This window comes from Eptesicus fuscus, chromosome 4 (genome assembly GCF_027574615.1).
Source record: "Eptesicus fuscus isolate TK198812 chromosome 4, DD_ASM_mEF_20220401, whole genome shotgun sequence".
Lineage (NCBI taxonomy): Eukaryota > Metazoa > Chordata > Mammalia > Chiroptera > Vespertilionidae > Eptesicus > Eptesicus fuscus.
The window spans coordinates 109,725,118-109,740,780 of record NC_072476.1 but is presented as its reverse complement, the minus strand read 5'-3'; the positions used below and the strand labels follow the sequence as shown (position 1 = coordinate 109,740,780).

The 15,663-nt window shown below is 44.6% G+C and overlaps 1 protein-coding gene across 3 annotated transcripts in view; it reads right to left on the bottom strand.

Moving 5' to 3' along the window:
* Positions 1–13,845, bottom strand: part of ZFR (zinc finger RNA binding protein) — a 67,170-nt gene extending 53,325 nt beyond the window's left edge. For 2 of the 3 annotated variants that reach the window (XM_008154808.3, XM_054715340.1), the window contains exons 1-2: positions 13,753–13,845; positions 13,346–13,445 (exon numbers count right to left, since the gene is read on the bottom strand). In XM_008154808.3, coding sequence (XP_008153030.1) covers positions 13,346–13,445; positions 13,753–13,789 — 137 coding nt within the window. In that variant the 5' untranslated portion in view covers positions 13,790–13,845. The remainder of the gene's footprint in view (positions 1–13,345; positions 13,446–13,752) is intronic. The other variant, XM_028130106.2, reaches the window with a different exon arrangement.
* Between the last annotated feature and the right edge of the window lie 1,818 nt (positions 13,846–15,663).

Here is a 15,663-nt window from a genome sequence, read left to right as displayed (position 1 = left end):
TGGCTTGTGGGTGTAGTGGAGGTACGGTCAATTTGCACATTACTCTTTTATTAAATAGGATTATTAGATAGGATGCACAATTCTGTACCTAGATAAATTAAGGAAGAATACATATTTTTCTTAACATTCAAGGACTGAAGGAATTTACCACCTCTATACCTTTTAGGGCACTAGATGATGATGTATTTTTTTTAATCAATCAATTAATCAAGAAAAAGATTGTAGAATCCTGCAAACATGGATCCAAACCCAGGAGCGAGATGAAAGCCCAGGTCAGCAGCTATGTAGCAGCCCAGAGAGGCAATGAGCTTAGAGTGGAATCAAAGGAAGGACAGAGCCTCCAGGAGCAAGACGTTTAGGAAAGAGGACTGGACAGTAGACAGTAGACTGGGAGACTGGAAATATCTTAAAATATAATCAAGGCACTAACAAGATCGGGGGGGGGGGGGGGCGGGGGGAGGGAGAGAAGTAAGAAAACACTTCAGGAAATATAAAACTGCTCAATCCCAGTAAAAGACATCACATTTTGAGCAATTAGTAGGGTGTAAAAAGGGATAAATTCATTTTAATTTGAACCTAGGAAGAGGCTTCTATTAAGTGGTACAGGGCTATAAAAATGAAACATAGGAATTACAATCATAAGACAGTACTTGGCTTACAGTATGTACTATTTACACCGTCATGATAGTGAACATTTTTGCTTCAAAGTTTTAGAATCAAACTAATATACAGAAGGTAAACTATGATTATAGAACACAACGTAAATGGTATCCCAAGTAAAACTATAACTAAGTTGGGAATGGGATGGAGAAGGAGGTAAAGTAAGCACAAGTTTCAATAATCTCTTCCTAAAATAGAAAGTACTGAGACACTATCTACCTCTGATGGAACTAGAAATGGAGTGAACTGTTTATACTAACAGAAATAGCTGTATCACTGAATTCTGGAAGAGAAATGAGAAGCAAGATAGAGTATGTACTAAAATTCCTAACTATAAGTGTAGAAAATAAAATTATAATGTATAAATTAAACAAATTAAATCCTAGAAAAGCATATTATTTAGTGATACAAAGGTTAGAAATAAAACCAGAATGCACAGAATTGGGAGAAAAATAAGGGAATGCTGTTTTCATTGCAAGCCCTCCTATACTACTTTATTTTTTACTTATTTATTTTTGGTTAATCCTCACCCAAGGGTATTTTTCAATTGATTTTTGGAGAGTGGAAAGGAGGCGGAGAGACACACACAGAGAGAAACATCGATGTGAGAGAGACACATTGATTGGTTGCCTCCCACATGTGCCCCAACTAGGACTGGGGATCAAACCTGCAACCAAGGTATGTGCCCTTGACAACCAAGGTATGTGCCTTGAAGGGTCGAACCCGGGACCCTTCAGTTTGTGGGCCGACAAACTGACAACTGGAATGACTAACAAACCCCAACTTGAAATACTTCTCTCTAGTTATTCCAATTCCATCTAACTTATATGTTCTGGCCTCAACCCTTACTTATGTCCAACTCTGAATCCATTTTTATGCTTTCAAATTCCATTACCATGATCTGGCTTTACATTATACTAAATTTATAGTCACAACTGAAATTAAAATAACTTATGAACAAATAGCTTGCCATATAAATGGCATCTGGTAACAGAAAGCATTTCTATACTTCCTTTAGTTTCTATACAAGAGTGGTTCTCAAAATGTGATCCAAAGACCACTCAGGGTCCCTAAGAGGATCCCGAAGGGACCTTTCAGAGGGTCGAGGAGGCTCTCCCTTCTTAATTACAGATTGCCTTCATCTAGTTTAACCCAAACAATTTATTACAACAGACTGAATGCAGAAGCAGATTTAAGAATCCAACCATCTAATTGAGGTATTAAAAGGATTTGTAAAAATGTAAAACAATGGCTCTCGTGTTTCACTATTTTGGGGGAGATAAGAATATAGGTTATTTTGCATAGTGATATTTTTGGTTAGCATATAGTGATATTTTTAAAATATATTTTTTTATTGATTTCAGAGAGGAAGAGAGGAAGGGAGAGAGATAGAAACATCATTGATAAGAGAGAATTGTGAATCGGCCTCCTCCTGCACGCCCCCTAGTGGGGATCGAGCCCGAGACCCAGGCATGTGCCCTTGACCAGAATCGAACCCGGGAATCCTTCGGTGTGCAGGCTGATGCTCTATCCACTTAGCCAAACCAGCCAGGGCAGCATATAGTGATTTATTATTCTTACTTTAAGATGATTTGATAAATATTTTTTAAAATTTCTTATAGTATTACATAACCCACATAAACAAAAGCTCTTTGAGGTCTTTGACAATTATAAGTATAGAGAGGTCCCAAAACCAAAAAGATTGCGCCCTAGCTGGTTTGGCTCGGTGGATAGAGGGCCTGCCCACGGACTGAAGGGTCCCAGGTTCCATTCTGGTCAAGGGCACGTCCATCAGGGGCCCGGGTCAGGGCGTGTGTGCTAATCGATGTGTCTACCTCATATCAATGTTTCTCTCTCTCTCTCTGTCTCTCCCCCTCCCTTCCACTCTCTCTAAAAATCAGTGGAAAAATATCCTTGGGTGAGGAATAACAAAAACCAAAAAGTTTGAGACCTGCTATTTCATGATACAAAACATTCACAAGTAGTCACCTTTCATTTTTCTGCTTTTTAATTACCTTTAAGCAAAATGTTTCCTTCCATCCAACAGGGAAACTGCTGGTTCCTAGGGAAAGGGGCAGTGCCTGAGTGACCAGAGCCCCGTCTGTCACCTGCAGCCGCAGTATCTTTATCCAGGGCTCCAAATCTCCCCGCTTACCCAGTATGCTGCTGTACGTTAGCAGACACATGAAAGGCATATGGAAGTAATGGCCTAGAACCCGGGAACTCACACAAGAAACCAGCACATAGGGTGAATTTTTAAAAAACCTACTACTTCCCCCTTTAAGGGAGAACTGTAAGGAAACTCTTGTCTCAGTCCTGGCTCTGGGTGGAAGAGAAAAGTCTCCCTAGTCCTCTCCCTAGGCTTGGGCTCTAGAATTCACATTATTTGAACAGGAAGATTCGAAGCCAAGAAGTTAATGTATATCTGGGAAGGCAATGTTCCCAAGTGCCATAGAATGCATATTCCTCACTAAATGCTACCATGTTCCAAGGAACAAGAGATCTCAATAAAAAAATTCACAACAAAACCTGTAAGGAAACAAGTTACTGTGAGAAAGAATTTGCAGAATAAAGGTTTTCTTAAAAGACTAAAAGTATTAGAATTATTGGATATAAAATAAGCACACGTGAAGAAGTAAAAGAGGCTATCTAAGACCAACAACCAAAAGATTGATCAAAAACAACTAGATAAAATTTTCAATCCTCACCAAAGGATGTTTTTATTGATTAAATTTAGAGAGAGGAAGGGAGAGAAACACTGATGTGAGAAAGAAACATCAATCAGTTGCCTCCCATGTGTGCCCTGAACTGGGGATCAAACTCGAAAACTAGGTTATGTGCCCTGACCGGGAATTGAACTCACAACCTTTTATGTACGGGATGATGCTTCAATCAACTAAGCCACCCGGCCAGGGCCAGATAAAATTTTAAAAGAAGCAAACAAGCCGAAACCTGTTTGGCTCAGTGGATAGAGCGTCAGTCTGCGGACTGAAAGGTCCCAGGTTCGATTCCGGTCAAGGGCATGTACATTGGTTGTAGGCACATCCCCGGTGGGGGTGTGCAGGAGGCAGCTGGTGGATGTTTCTCTCTCATTGATGTTTCTAACTCTCTATCCCTCTCCCTTCCTCTCTGTAAAATATCAATAAAATATATTTTTTTTAAAAAAAGCAAACAAAATGAAATACAGTATATAAAAATTATCATTAGAAACTCAGAAAGGTACTACATAACTGATTAGACATGTCTGGCAAAAAATTAGTGAACCAGAAAGTGTCTATAAAAATTAACTAGAATGTGCAGAGACAAAGAGATGAAAAATATTTTTATTGATTTCAGAGAAGAAGGGAGAGAGGAGCAGAGGAGAGAGGGGGAGAGAGGGGAAGAGAGGGAGAGAGAGGGAGAGAGAGGGAGAGTGCCGCTCAACCACTGACCCACAACAACCAGACTAAGCAAAATTTTATACTAGTCTTTTTGTAGCGCCAAATGATTCCATTCTAATTTTCCTATAGTAGCTACCCATTAAAATTATACCAATAATTTGATAACTATCAAATTCTTGATCCACTCTCTCTAAAGCCCTAACTTGCTGACTACTTCTCTCTTGATTTTTATGACATTACTTTCCTCCAGCTTTCTGCTCACCCAGTATTTCTTTCTCTGGCCCTGCTTTAAACACAGACATTACCCCAGTTTGTAACCACAGCACTACTTTTTTCTATTTTTCATTCATTCAAAAAAAAATGTTTACTAATGTTTGATGTATGCCAGGCACTATATTTTATCATGTTTCAACCATACTTGTAAGCTATTTATAGTGGATCACCACCATATGAGTAATATCCAGACTTACATTACCAACCTTTATCCCTTTTCTAAGCTCCTCTATCCCTTTCCTATCCCTTGTCTACTGAATGTAATACTAACTTTGATGGGGATGTATATATGCCAGGAATTGTTCTGAGCACATTACAAATATTACCTCCTTTGATTCTCAAAACAGCACAGTGGGGACTGTATAGGCCTCCCAGGAACGCTGGTAAAGTTCTAATTTTTCAACTGGGTGATATATTACACTTCAACAAAGAATTTTAAAAAAACCTCAATCCCATGAGGTAAGAATCATTACCTCCATTTATAGATGAAGAAACTGAAATACCAAGTGACTGCCTCAGATCACAAGGCAGGTGGTAGAGGGAACCAGGATCCAGCTGAGGTGGGCCGACTTCAGAGCCCATCCACCCTCAAGCAGATCTTACATTCCTGTCTTGGCTCAGGACATTTCCTTTGTCTACAGTAACATTCCCTGGCCCTAGGTGTGTGGCTCAGTGGACAGAGCATCGGCCTGCAGACTGAAGGGTCCCGGGTTCGATTCCAGTCAAGGGCACATGCCCAGGTTGTGGGCTCGACTCCCCAGTAGGGGTCGTGCAGAAGGCAGCCATTCAATGATTCTCTCTCATCACTGATGTTTATATATATCTCTCTCTCTCCCTCTCCCTTCCTCTCTGAAATCAATAAAAATAAAATAAAAGCCGAAACCGGTTTGGCTCGGTGGATAGAGCGTTGGCCTGCGGACTGAAAGGTCCCAGGTTCGATTCCGGTCAAGGGCATGTGCCTTGGTTGCGGGCACATCCCCAGTAGGGGTTGTGCAAGAGGCAGCTGATGGATGTTTCTCTATCATCGATGTTTCTAACTTTCTATCCCTCTCTCTTCCTCTCTGTAAAAAATCAATAAAATTTAAAAAAAAACCAAAAAACATCGCTCTAAAAAAATAAAATAAAAAAATAAAATAAAATAAAAAATAAAATGACATTCCCTGGATTTTCAGAAAAGCAGACCATGACGTCTACCTCAAATTCCTAGTCAGAATCCTCCAATTCCCATCTCATTATTTCATTAAACTTAGTTATGATCATTATCATGGTATAGTTATTTGTGGGTGTATCTGATCTGTTCCCACTCTCATCACTCAGAAGTGTAAACTCCTTGAGAGCAGGGAATGTGCATATTGTAGCTGTTCATTAAATATCATGTGAGTTACTCCCTACAAGTATATTTTAATATACGTATCATACAAGACTAATAATAAAACAAAAAAGCCCAGCGTTCTTTATTTCATCAATTTGTGCTCTATAAGTAAGAAGGAAGAACTGCACTGCACAGCTTTCACAAAACACTAAGAAATGTTATCCTCAGAACAGTGACTCGAATTCTGCCAAATTATGGACAAGCACAGTGGGTACACTCCTCACCTTTAATCATGCATCTAAGTGATCCTAACATACTTTGTCAATTACTACATTTATAAGCCTAAGAACTGTCTTGATTAACCTGATGGCATATTTCTGAATAATTTGGCTTATTTTATTTTTATAAATACCTCTATTTAAATAGCTATACATTGTGATCCAACTGCCCATAAGCATAAATCTCTGGAATCTCTATCTAATTCAATGATCTATTTGTCTCTGTATCAATACCACATTTTCCTGTTTAATAAAGTGTGGATACAGGATAATACAAGAACTTCCTTATCATACTTCATGACTACTTTTGGACCAATACTCTCTTCAAAACCAGTATTAGAAGTCCTTTATCAAGTTACCCCAAAAATCCTGTTGAGATTTTTATTGGAAATACATTAAATATATGGATTACTTAGGGGAAAACTGATAACTTGATGGTACTGATTTTTTTCACTCCATGAACATAGCTCATCTTCATTTACTTATGTCTTCTTTTATGACCTTTATATCCTAATATATTTTTTTCCTTAAAGTGTTTGCATATCTCAGTTTTATTTCTACTTATTCAGTTAGTTTTGTGGCTATATATAAACAGGACTTATTTGACATTAAAATTGAGGCCTACCCATAACTCAAGTACCAACTTTTAAAACATTTTACTTTGAGATTATAAAGCGCTATATATTAAGTATATGATAAAAATCAACTAAGGAGTACTTTAAAAACCATTATAGTACTATTCAAATCTCTACTTTATAGAAAACTAGCAGTGGTAAAATGCCTTCTGAAAATCAGGCAATAGGCTAGTAAGTTTTATATTTAAATCTTCACCTCAAGGCAAGTTAGGCAAGGAAACTGAGTCTTAGAAAGGATAAGTGACTGAGGGACAGAGCTGGGATTCAAATCCCAAGTCTAGCTACAAATGCATGCCCTTTCATTCTAGTAATTTGTAAGGTAGTTTACGAAAGCACAGTAAAGCACACACCTTAAACAACATTCTGTACAGGGGTACTCTGGCTCACCCTACTCTTAAAATTATTAGTAACATTAAAAAGAAAATATCGTCAACATTAACAGCAACAATCTTTTTGGAAAGAAAATTTTCATTATTTCAAACTCACTCATGCACTATGAATCCTAAGATCTCTGATTCAACAATGGAAGAGCTGATATAATTAGCAGTTGCAGTAAATTTTTTTTTTTTTTTTGGTTGAGCCAGTAAATTTCCATCACCATGATTGGTTTCAAAAACCTGTTCACCTGGTTTTTGCAGCTTCTCAGTTAGTGATTATTCCTTTTTTACCTTACTAGGGTTACTTTTATTCTTTCCTTCAAGACACAATATTCGTACTAGTTACTTTTATCCTTTTCTTCAAGACACAATATTCATAACACTACATTCAAATAAAAAGTTATAAAGAAAGAGAAGGGAAAATTGCCCCTGCTTACCCAATCAGCCTACCCAAGTTATCTTAGTGATGTGAGATAATTATAATTTAGGACCAGATTGTCCTAAAGACATCTCAAAAATCATTAGATGATATGCCTTCTTTTGACTAGCAGATTACTTAAACTAATGTCCAGAAAACAGTCAAAATCCACTTAAACATTTATCCCTTAGCATTTGCTAAGACTCTAAGAATATGGGGGTCAAGCAATTATTTTACAACCTTTATGCAATCTCTAAAGTCTTCAAATTCAATAAACAGTGGATACAAAGTGTAAAAAATGTTGCCAACTGATTATTTTAAATAGGTAACTATACTGAAAGGTAAAATAACATTCAGATATCAATGATGCACTAAGAATTATACATAGGACAAAGAAAATTAGTTTAATTAAACACACGCTAAAGATTTAGGTTATCCAGCTAAAAGACAAGTATCTTGACTAGCTAGAAAGATGACAAGGAACTGATACATCCAAAACTTTTCTAAAGAATAAGGGAAACTGCTGGTTTAAAGGTCTCAAAAAAAATGATTGTGTCTTATTAATAGTGGTATTTAATGAGATTACTTTATTTTATATTAAATATGCATATATTTATATATATCACAAATCAACTTCTGTATCAATAAAAAACTGGTAATGGTTTTGATCCTACGAAACTATTTAGAAAGTTTTTCCTTCCTCACATTTTAAAAATATATATATTTTTAGCCGAAACCGGTTTGGCTCAGTGGATAGAGCGTCGGCCTGCGGACTGAGGGGTCCCAGGTTCAATTCCAGCCAAGGGCATGTACCTTGGTTGCGGGCACATCCCCAGTGGGGAGTGTGCAGGAGGCAGCTGAATCAGTGTTTCTCTCTCATCAATGTTTCTAACTATCCCTCTTCCTCTCCCTTCCTCTCTGTAAAAAATCAATAAAATATATATTAAAAATACATATATATATTTTTTTTTATTTATTTCAGAGAGGAAGAGAGAGGGAGAGGTAGAAACATCAATGATGAGAGAGAATCACCAATCAGCTGCCTCCTGCACACCCCACACTGGGGATTCAGCCCACAACCCGGGCATGAGCCCTGAGCAGGAATCGAACCATGACCTCCTGGTTCATAGGTCGACGCTCAACCACTGAGCCATGCCAGCCAGGCCTTCCTCACTTTCTTTGCTAACCTAAGTCCTTATAACTATTAAAATAGTTTCCAAGATTTATTATAAATTAGATTTGTCTGTCTAAAAGGAAGTCTATCTTCTCAAACCAAAAAGGTCTACTCTACGGAATGAAGTAGGTTACCTACCCAACCAAGTTCCCTTTCTGCCATGAAGTCATCTCTATTTTTTCACCGTGCTTGAGGTCTGCCTTGTTCTACACACCCCAAATTAACATTCTATCAAGAATACATAGATATACATACACCAATACTTTTTAAAAATGTTTCTGATTTCTTCATTTCCAAGGGGGGGAACAAATTAAAGGTCAGAAAATGAAAAAATTACATCTACAAGAGAGGCAAATGGCATAAGTTTATTTACTTGTCTTAAAAAAATAACACAAAGCAGGAAGAAAAACACTCAGCAGCTGATGAAACATGTAGCACAAGAACTGAACAAATGCCTATCACAAAAATGTTTCATATGCATACATAAATTTAAACCTTGGTTTATCCTAAAGTTATTAGTAGCAAAACTTATGAGATCTTCATAAAATATTTTTTAAAACCTTGATTTTTAGAATGTCATTATGAATCTCAATATTAACAAGCAATAGTCTAAGCTCCAAATAAATTTAATCAAATACCTTACATAGCTGTAACAAAAATAGCTTAGAACCAGAATTAAATCTAGACTTAAGAGTTACTTTCATTTATCTGAATTCAATGACAGATGAAGCAACTATCCACAGCATCCACATATAACCGCTTAAGATTTCCCTGACTTCGCATCCTTCAAATTAAAAAAAAGAAAAAATATATGTGTGTGTGTGTAATGTTTGCAAAGTAGGCCTTAGTCTTCCATGTTTAAAAGTTACATTGTAATGATTTCTAGACAGGAAGAAAGAGCATCCTTACTGCATTTTTTGCATATGCTTTCATTATTAATGCTACAGTAGGACCTCAATATAACGGACTAATTCAGGTGAGGGCATGTCCATTAAAGCCAAAAGTCTGGCCCAGCCGGTGTGGCTCAATGGTTGAGCATGGACCCAAGAACCAGGAGGTCATAGTTTGATTCCCAGTTAGGGCACAGCCCGGGGTTGTGGGCTCCATCCCCAGTAGGAAGTGTGCAAGGGGCAACCGATTGATGATTCTCTCATCACTGATGTTTCTATCCCTCTCTACCTCTCCCTTCCTCTTTCTGAAATCAACAAGAACATTAAAAAAAAAAAAGGAAAAGAAAAGGCCGAGCCCTAGCTGGTTTGGCTCAGTGGATAGAGCACTGGCCTGCGGACTGAAGGGCCCTGGGTTCAATTCCAGTCAAGGGCACATGCCGGGGTTTCGGGCTCGATCCCCAGTAGGAGGCGTGCAGGAGGCAGCCAATCAATGATTCTCTCTCATCATTGATGTTCTCTCTCTCTCGCTCTCTCTCCCTTCCTCTCTGAAATCAATTATCAATATATTTTTTAAAAAGGGCTGAAATAGGTTTTCCAAATGTGTATGTTAAAAAATTGACAAATTAGTTCACCTATAATTTATAGACACATTTGTGTAATTAAAATTAAGTATGTATGAGAAGTTCACTTTCACAGAAATTTTTGATATTACTGTAATTTTAAATTTATACTGAATATTTCTAGTAAATTCCCAGTCACCACTAGTAAACAAATGCACATGGCTGGGGCTGGCTTAGCACACATGGGAACATTGTTAAAACTGCTGCAGAAAGTCACATAAAGCACAATAAAACCAATCACTGTGAGCGATACAAAGTGATCAAGTGATACAGTGTGACTGTGCGCTGATCATTCTCCGAACATTGTTTACCTGCAGTGATTCTGGGATTTAAATATGTAGACTAGAGGCCCAGTGCACTGGGGGGTGGGGGATGTCTCCTCAGCCTGGCCTGCGCCCTCTCACAGTCTGGGACCCCTTGGGGGATGTCCGCCTGCTGGCTTAGGCCAGCTCTCCTCTCGCAGTCTGGGAGCCCTCACTCCTTACCACCCGCCTGCTCACTGCTCCCTACCGCTCGGCTCGCTGCTCCTTAGCACTGCTGTGGAGGCAGGAGAGGCTCCTGCCACTGCCACTGCGCTCGTCAGCTGTGAGCCCGGCTTCTGGCTGAGCAGCGCTCCCCCTGTGGGAGAGCACTGACCACCAGGGGGCAGCTCCTGCATTGAGCATCTGCCCCCTGGTGGTCAGTACGCATCATAGCGACCAGTCATTCTGGTCGTTCCACCATAACGGTCTCTTAGGCTTTTATTACATAGAGGCCCAGTGCACAACATTCGTGCACTCCGGGGGGCGGGGGGTGTCCCTCAGCCCGGCCTGCACCCTTTTGCAGTCTGGGAGCCCTCAGAGGATCTGACTGCTGCGCCTGCCGCTGTGCTCACCAGCTGTCAGCCCAGCTTCTGGCTGAGCAGCACTCCCCTTGCGGGAGCATACTGACCACCAGGGGGCAGCTTCTGTATTGACTGTCTGCCCCCTGGTGGTCAGTGCACGTCACAGCAACGGGTCATCTGCCATTTGGTCAATTTGCCTATTACCCTTTTATTATATAGGACCAGAGGCCCTGTGCACGAAATTCGTGTGGGGGGGGAGGGGCCTCAGGCCAGCCAGCACCCTCTCACAATCCGGGACCCCTCGGGCGATGTCCAACTGCCAGTTCAGGCCCGATCGGACATCCCTCTTGCAATCCAGGACTGCTGGCTCCTAACCACTCGCCTGCCTGCCTGCCTGATTGCCCTTAACCACTCACCTGCCTGCATGATCGCCCCTAAGTATTCTCACTAGACATATATATAGCAATAGTTGGATTGTTGTTAGTTTACAGAAACTATGAGATTCAAAGCCAAAGAAAAATTAGGTACAGTTATTATTTAATAGTTTCCTATATTGGGATAAAAAACATACATGCAACCATTTTATTTTTTAAAATAATTACCTTTAAATTGGCATTTGCCCCCCTCATTTCTATCTGTAGGTTCGCATTAGAAAAATATTTCAAAACTGCCACAAACAACAAACCCACTATATTTTCAGTAAATAAACCAAAAAGCTATCACTCTGCCCATTTTAACAGAAAAATACTGGGTAAAACAAGTAAAATTTTTAATGGTTAAATACAGCCTTGTCTAGAACACAAAGTACTTCGTAGCACTGGATTTATAACACAGATGCTGATTAGCTATCTTGTTTCCCAGAAAAAGAAAATAGCTAATTTTTTTCTCTCTCCACAAGTATTAGCCCTAAAAGCTTTTAACAAAGTAGCTGAGACTTGACTAATTTACAACTTGTAAGCAAAGGATTTGTTAATTTGCCCCAGTAACCTGTCATCTCAGTCTGTCTTTATTTATTTATTTGAAACATACGTGTCCAGATAAAAGAGACTTGTAAAAAAAAAAAGTCCAAAGGCATTCAATAATTAGTAAAATACCAATTTCATCAATAAATGGCATATGTATACATGTTAACATCTCCTAAAATCAGTGGTGGTAAGCACTGTCATGTTTTAACTGGTAGCACATTTTTAGTGATATAGAAAATAATGATACACCCCTTACAATAAATGGCATCTTAGAAATTCCATGGAATAAGGCAACTTTCTCAGAATTACAAATTTTAACCCCAAAAGATGACCGAGAACCTCATCTTTTTTACATAAGGGGAAAAAGAAAGCCCAGATAAAGTGATGACCCCCGACGTCCTAAAATCAAGAGCAAACAAGACTGGCACCCAGGCCTTCTGGTCCCCGATGATGCCCTTGGCAGGACCCGGCCCGCCGCCTGGAGTGATGCGATGAGGGGAGAGGGACCGGGCTTCCCCGACAGTTAGCAAGGCTGGCACTCCACAGAGACACGCTCACGGCCTGACTCTGAGCCCTACCTGGTCCTGGCCTGCATCGGGAGAGGCCGTCTCAGGCTGACCCGAAAGTAACAGCGGCGACAACAACAACAAAACACCCCCCCCCCCCTTTTTTTTTGGTTAATGACACTTCAGCCATTCAGGCTCCCCTTAAGGTGGGAGTTTCACCCGGTGCATGGCGGGAACTCAGTGCAATCGCACCTGCACTTTCCTTTCCCCGCGGGGAAGGGCTCGCCCGGGTCAACACTGGCCCGCAAGGAGCCTCCACTCGGAAACGGACCGAGGCTGTGGGCTCCCCGCCCAGCACGGGGAACGGGGCCGTCGGGGCCGTCCACCAACGCCACACTTCACAGGTGGTTGGTGCGTGCATCCCTCCCGGAGGGAGCCCGGGGCCCGGCAGCGGCGCCCGCAGTTCGCTCGCTCGCAGGGCTCGGGCGCAGGGCCCGGGGAAGCCGCAGGCCGGAGGGAAAAGCACCCGAGAAACCGACACGGTATCCGGGCTCCGGGGGCCGGGGCCGGGCGAGGACCGATGCACCGCAGGCGTCGCGGGACCGGCCCCTGCGCCCTGCGACTCGGCACCCCCCCCCCCCACGGCGTCCACCCGCCCCGAGACCCAGTGGGAGGGCGACCCGAGGCGGGCTCGGGGCAGGCGGGAGACCGGCGCCTGGGCCTCGGCTCCCTCCGCGGCCCGCCGGGCGGGGGGGGGCGGCCGGGCTCCCAGGCCGCGGGAGGCCATTTTAGCTGCGGGGCCGCCGAGAGCCCCAGCGGCCCTCCACGTCCCCAGACCTCGGCCGCCCTCGGCCCGCCCCCACGGGGGCCGCTCCCCGCCGCGGGCCGGGGGAGGCGGGAGGGGCCGGGCCGGAGCCGCCGCGCCGGGGGCTCCGGGCCGCGGGGCGGGGACGGCGCGGGGGCGTCGCGCCGGCGGGATCCGGGCGGAGGAGCGGGCTGGGGAGGGAGGGCCGGGGGAGGGCGGGAGCCGTTACCTATACTGGGCCGCAGCCGCCGCCGCCGCCGCCCCGCTGTGGGTGAATCCAAAGTAGTTGCCGGTCGCCATTTTGGCATCTTCCCCCAGCCGGCTGGGCACTGCGGCGGGCGCCGAGCGAAGGGTCCCATGGCGGCAGGAGAGGCGCGTTGGCGCACGGACGCCGAGGGAGGGGAAGGGAGAGAGAGAGAGAGAGAGGCGCCGTGAGAAGCCGCCCTCGCCGGGCCGGAGCCCCGGTGGCGGCCGCGCCGCCTCCCCCTCCCGCCTCGCACTCCCTCACTCACTCGCACGCCCCGGTGGCGGCCGCCGCCGCCGCCTCCCCGGGGCCAGCCCCAACCCCGCGCCTCCCCACCGCCCCAGGCCGGGCCGGGGCCGGGCGGGGGCCCCGATGGGGCACATTATACTCACCATAGGTGAAGGAAACTACAGGGCATATGGGAATCATGGGCTCGGGCTGCTGCTGCTGAACTCTGAACTCTCACCCGCTGCCTCCCTCCTCTGCCCTGCTCCTCCTCAGCGGAGAACAGACCGCCGCCTCCCGCCGCACTGCGCAGGCGCCGCCGCGCTCGGCACGCTGGGAGTTGTAGTCCCCGCCGCCCTCGCGGCTCCACGGGGCGCGTGCCTGGCCTCCGCCGAGGCTACCTTGGGGGGGGGGGGGGTCCCGCCCCCCGCCCGGGAAGGCCAGCCCCGTGTCCTCCAAAGTGGTCGTGCCGGCGAGCCGCAGTCCGGGCGGCAGAGGAGAGGGCGAGGAGCGCCCGGCCAGGCCGTGGGGGCATCGGGGAGAGTGGCCAAGAGAGTGACGTCTGTGACTCTTTTCTTCTTTCCACTCTTCTTCCACGGTTGCGTGTGCATCTGTTCCCTCCCTTTCAGCCCTCCTGGCCTGTGCACTCGCCATCGGAATTTGAGCTGGATCAGTTTGGATTCTTGATCCTGCCCCGCATTCCCGTTTCTTGTCCCTGGCCTCTGAATTAGGGAGGGCAAGACGGAGGAGAGAAAGAAAAAAGAATGGCAAGCGTGCTGTCCTGCTGGACTGGAAGCACCCCCCGCCCCCACACATCCCTCTCGAACACGCCTCTGCCGCTGCTCTCCCACTTGCAGCCACTCCCTGACTCATTCGACGTACATTGAGGCCCCCTTCCCTCCCAAAAGGGTCAGGCTAGGCACTGGAGGTCTAGCTTTGAACAAAACGAAGGCCCTGCCCACATGGAATTTAGGTCCCGGGAAAGTGGGGAGGGTGTTAGACAATAGCCACTTAAGTAGTGTGTGGGTGGTGATCGCGCTTTAAGAATAAAGCCGGGTAGGAAGATAGAGAGCAGCGGGAGCTGCTGTTTTAAGGAGGGCGTGGAGGGGCGGGCCCAGGCCCACCCTGAAGGGCGTTAGGGACTAGCTCGGTAGATACCTGGGGGAGGGGCCGCAGGTGGACGGTCCTAGAGCAGGAGAGCTCAGGAGCAGCAGGGACCCCTGGCTGGCTTGGCTCAGTGGATAGAGCGTGGGCCTGTGGACTGGAAGGTCCGGGTTCCTTCTGGTCGGGGGCACACGCCTGGATTGCAGGCTTAATCCTCAGTGGGGGGCATGTAGGAGGCAGCCGATAGGTAATTCTCTCTCATCATTGCTGTTTCTCTCTCTCTCTTCTTCTCTGAAATCAATATATATATATATATATATATATATATATATATATATATACACACACACACACACACACGCAGCTGGGAAGTCAGTCTCACTGGAGGTGAGGGATAGGGAGACAGGATGGGAAGGGGCCTTGGTAAAGGTGCCAGACCTTTCGTGGGAAGGACAGAACTTCACTCTCCCCATGCAAGTATTTCATTCTTCCCTCTGCTTTCTCGCCGTTTTCTCTTTATTTTTTCCAGTCCTTTCCAACCATTCTCTTTCCTCCTGCGGTCCCTCTTCTGATTGACTCTTTTCTCCCACCTTACCTCCTTCCTGCCTTCCATCTTTGCACAAGTTCTCCATCTCCCCTCGGCCTCACTTTCTCCATGGCCTTCCCCCAGGTCCTCTGTCACTGGTTTCTCTTCAGTGTTAGATACGAGCATCAAAAAGAAAGGCAAAGGGTGGATCAGAACGCACTCTGAAGTTAGGGCTTTATCCCACCTTCTCATACCAGAGCAGAAACAATACCTTACCTATCGGTGCCAACCCTGCTCCCCCACTCCTCCTGTTAAAGGTGCTGGTTCTAAGAACCTGTCTGATTTATCTGCTTATTCATTTCAGAGAGAGAGAGAGAGAGAGAGAGAGAGAGAGAGAGAGAGAGAGAGAGAGAGGAGGGGATGTAAAATGTTTGAGAAAAACCAGCAG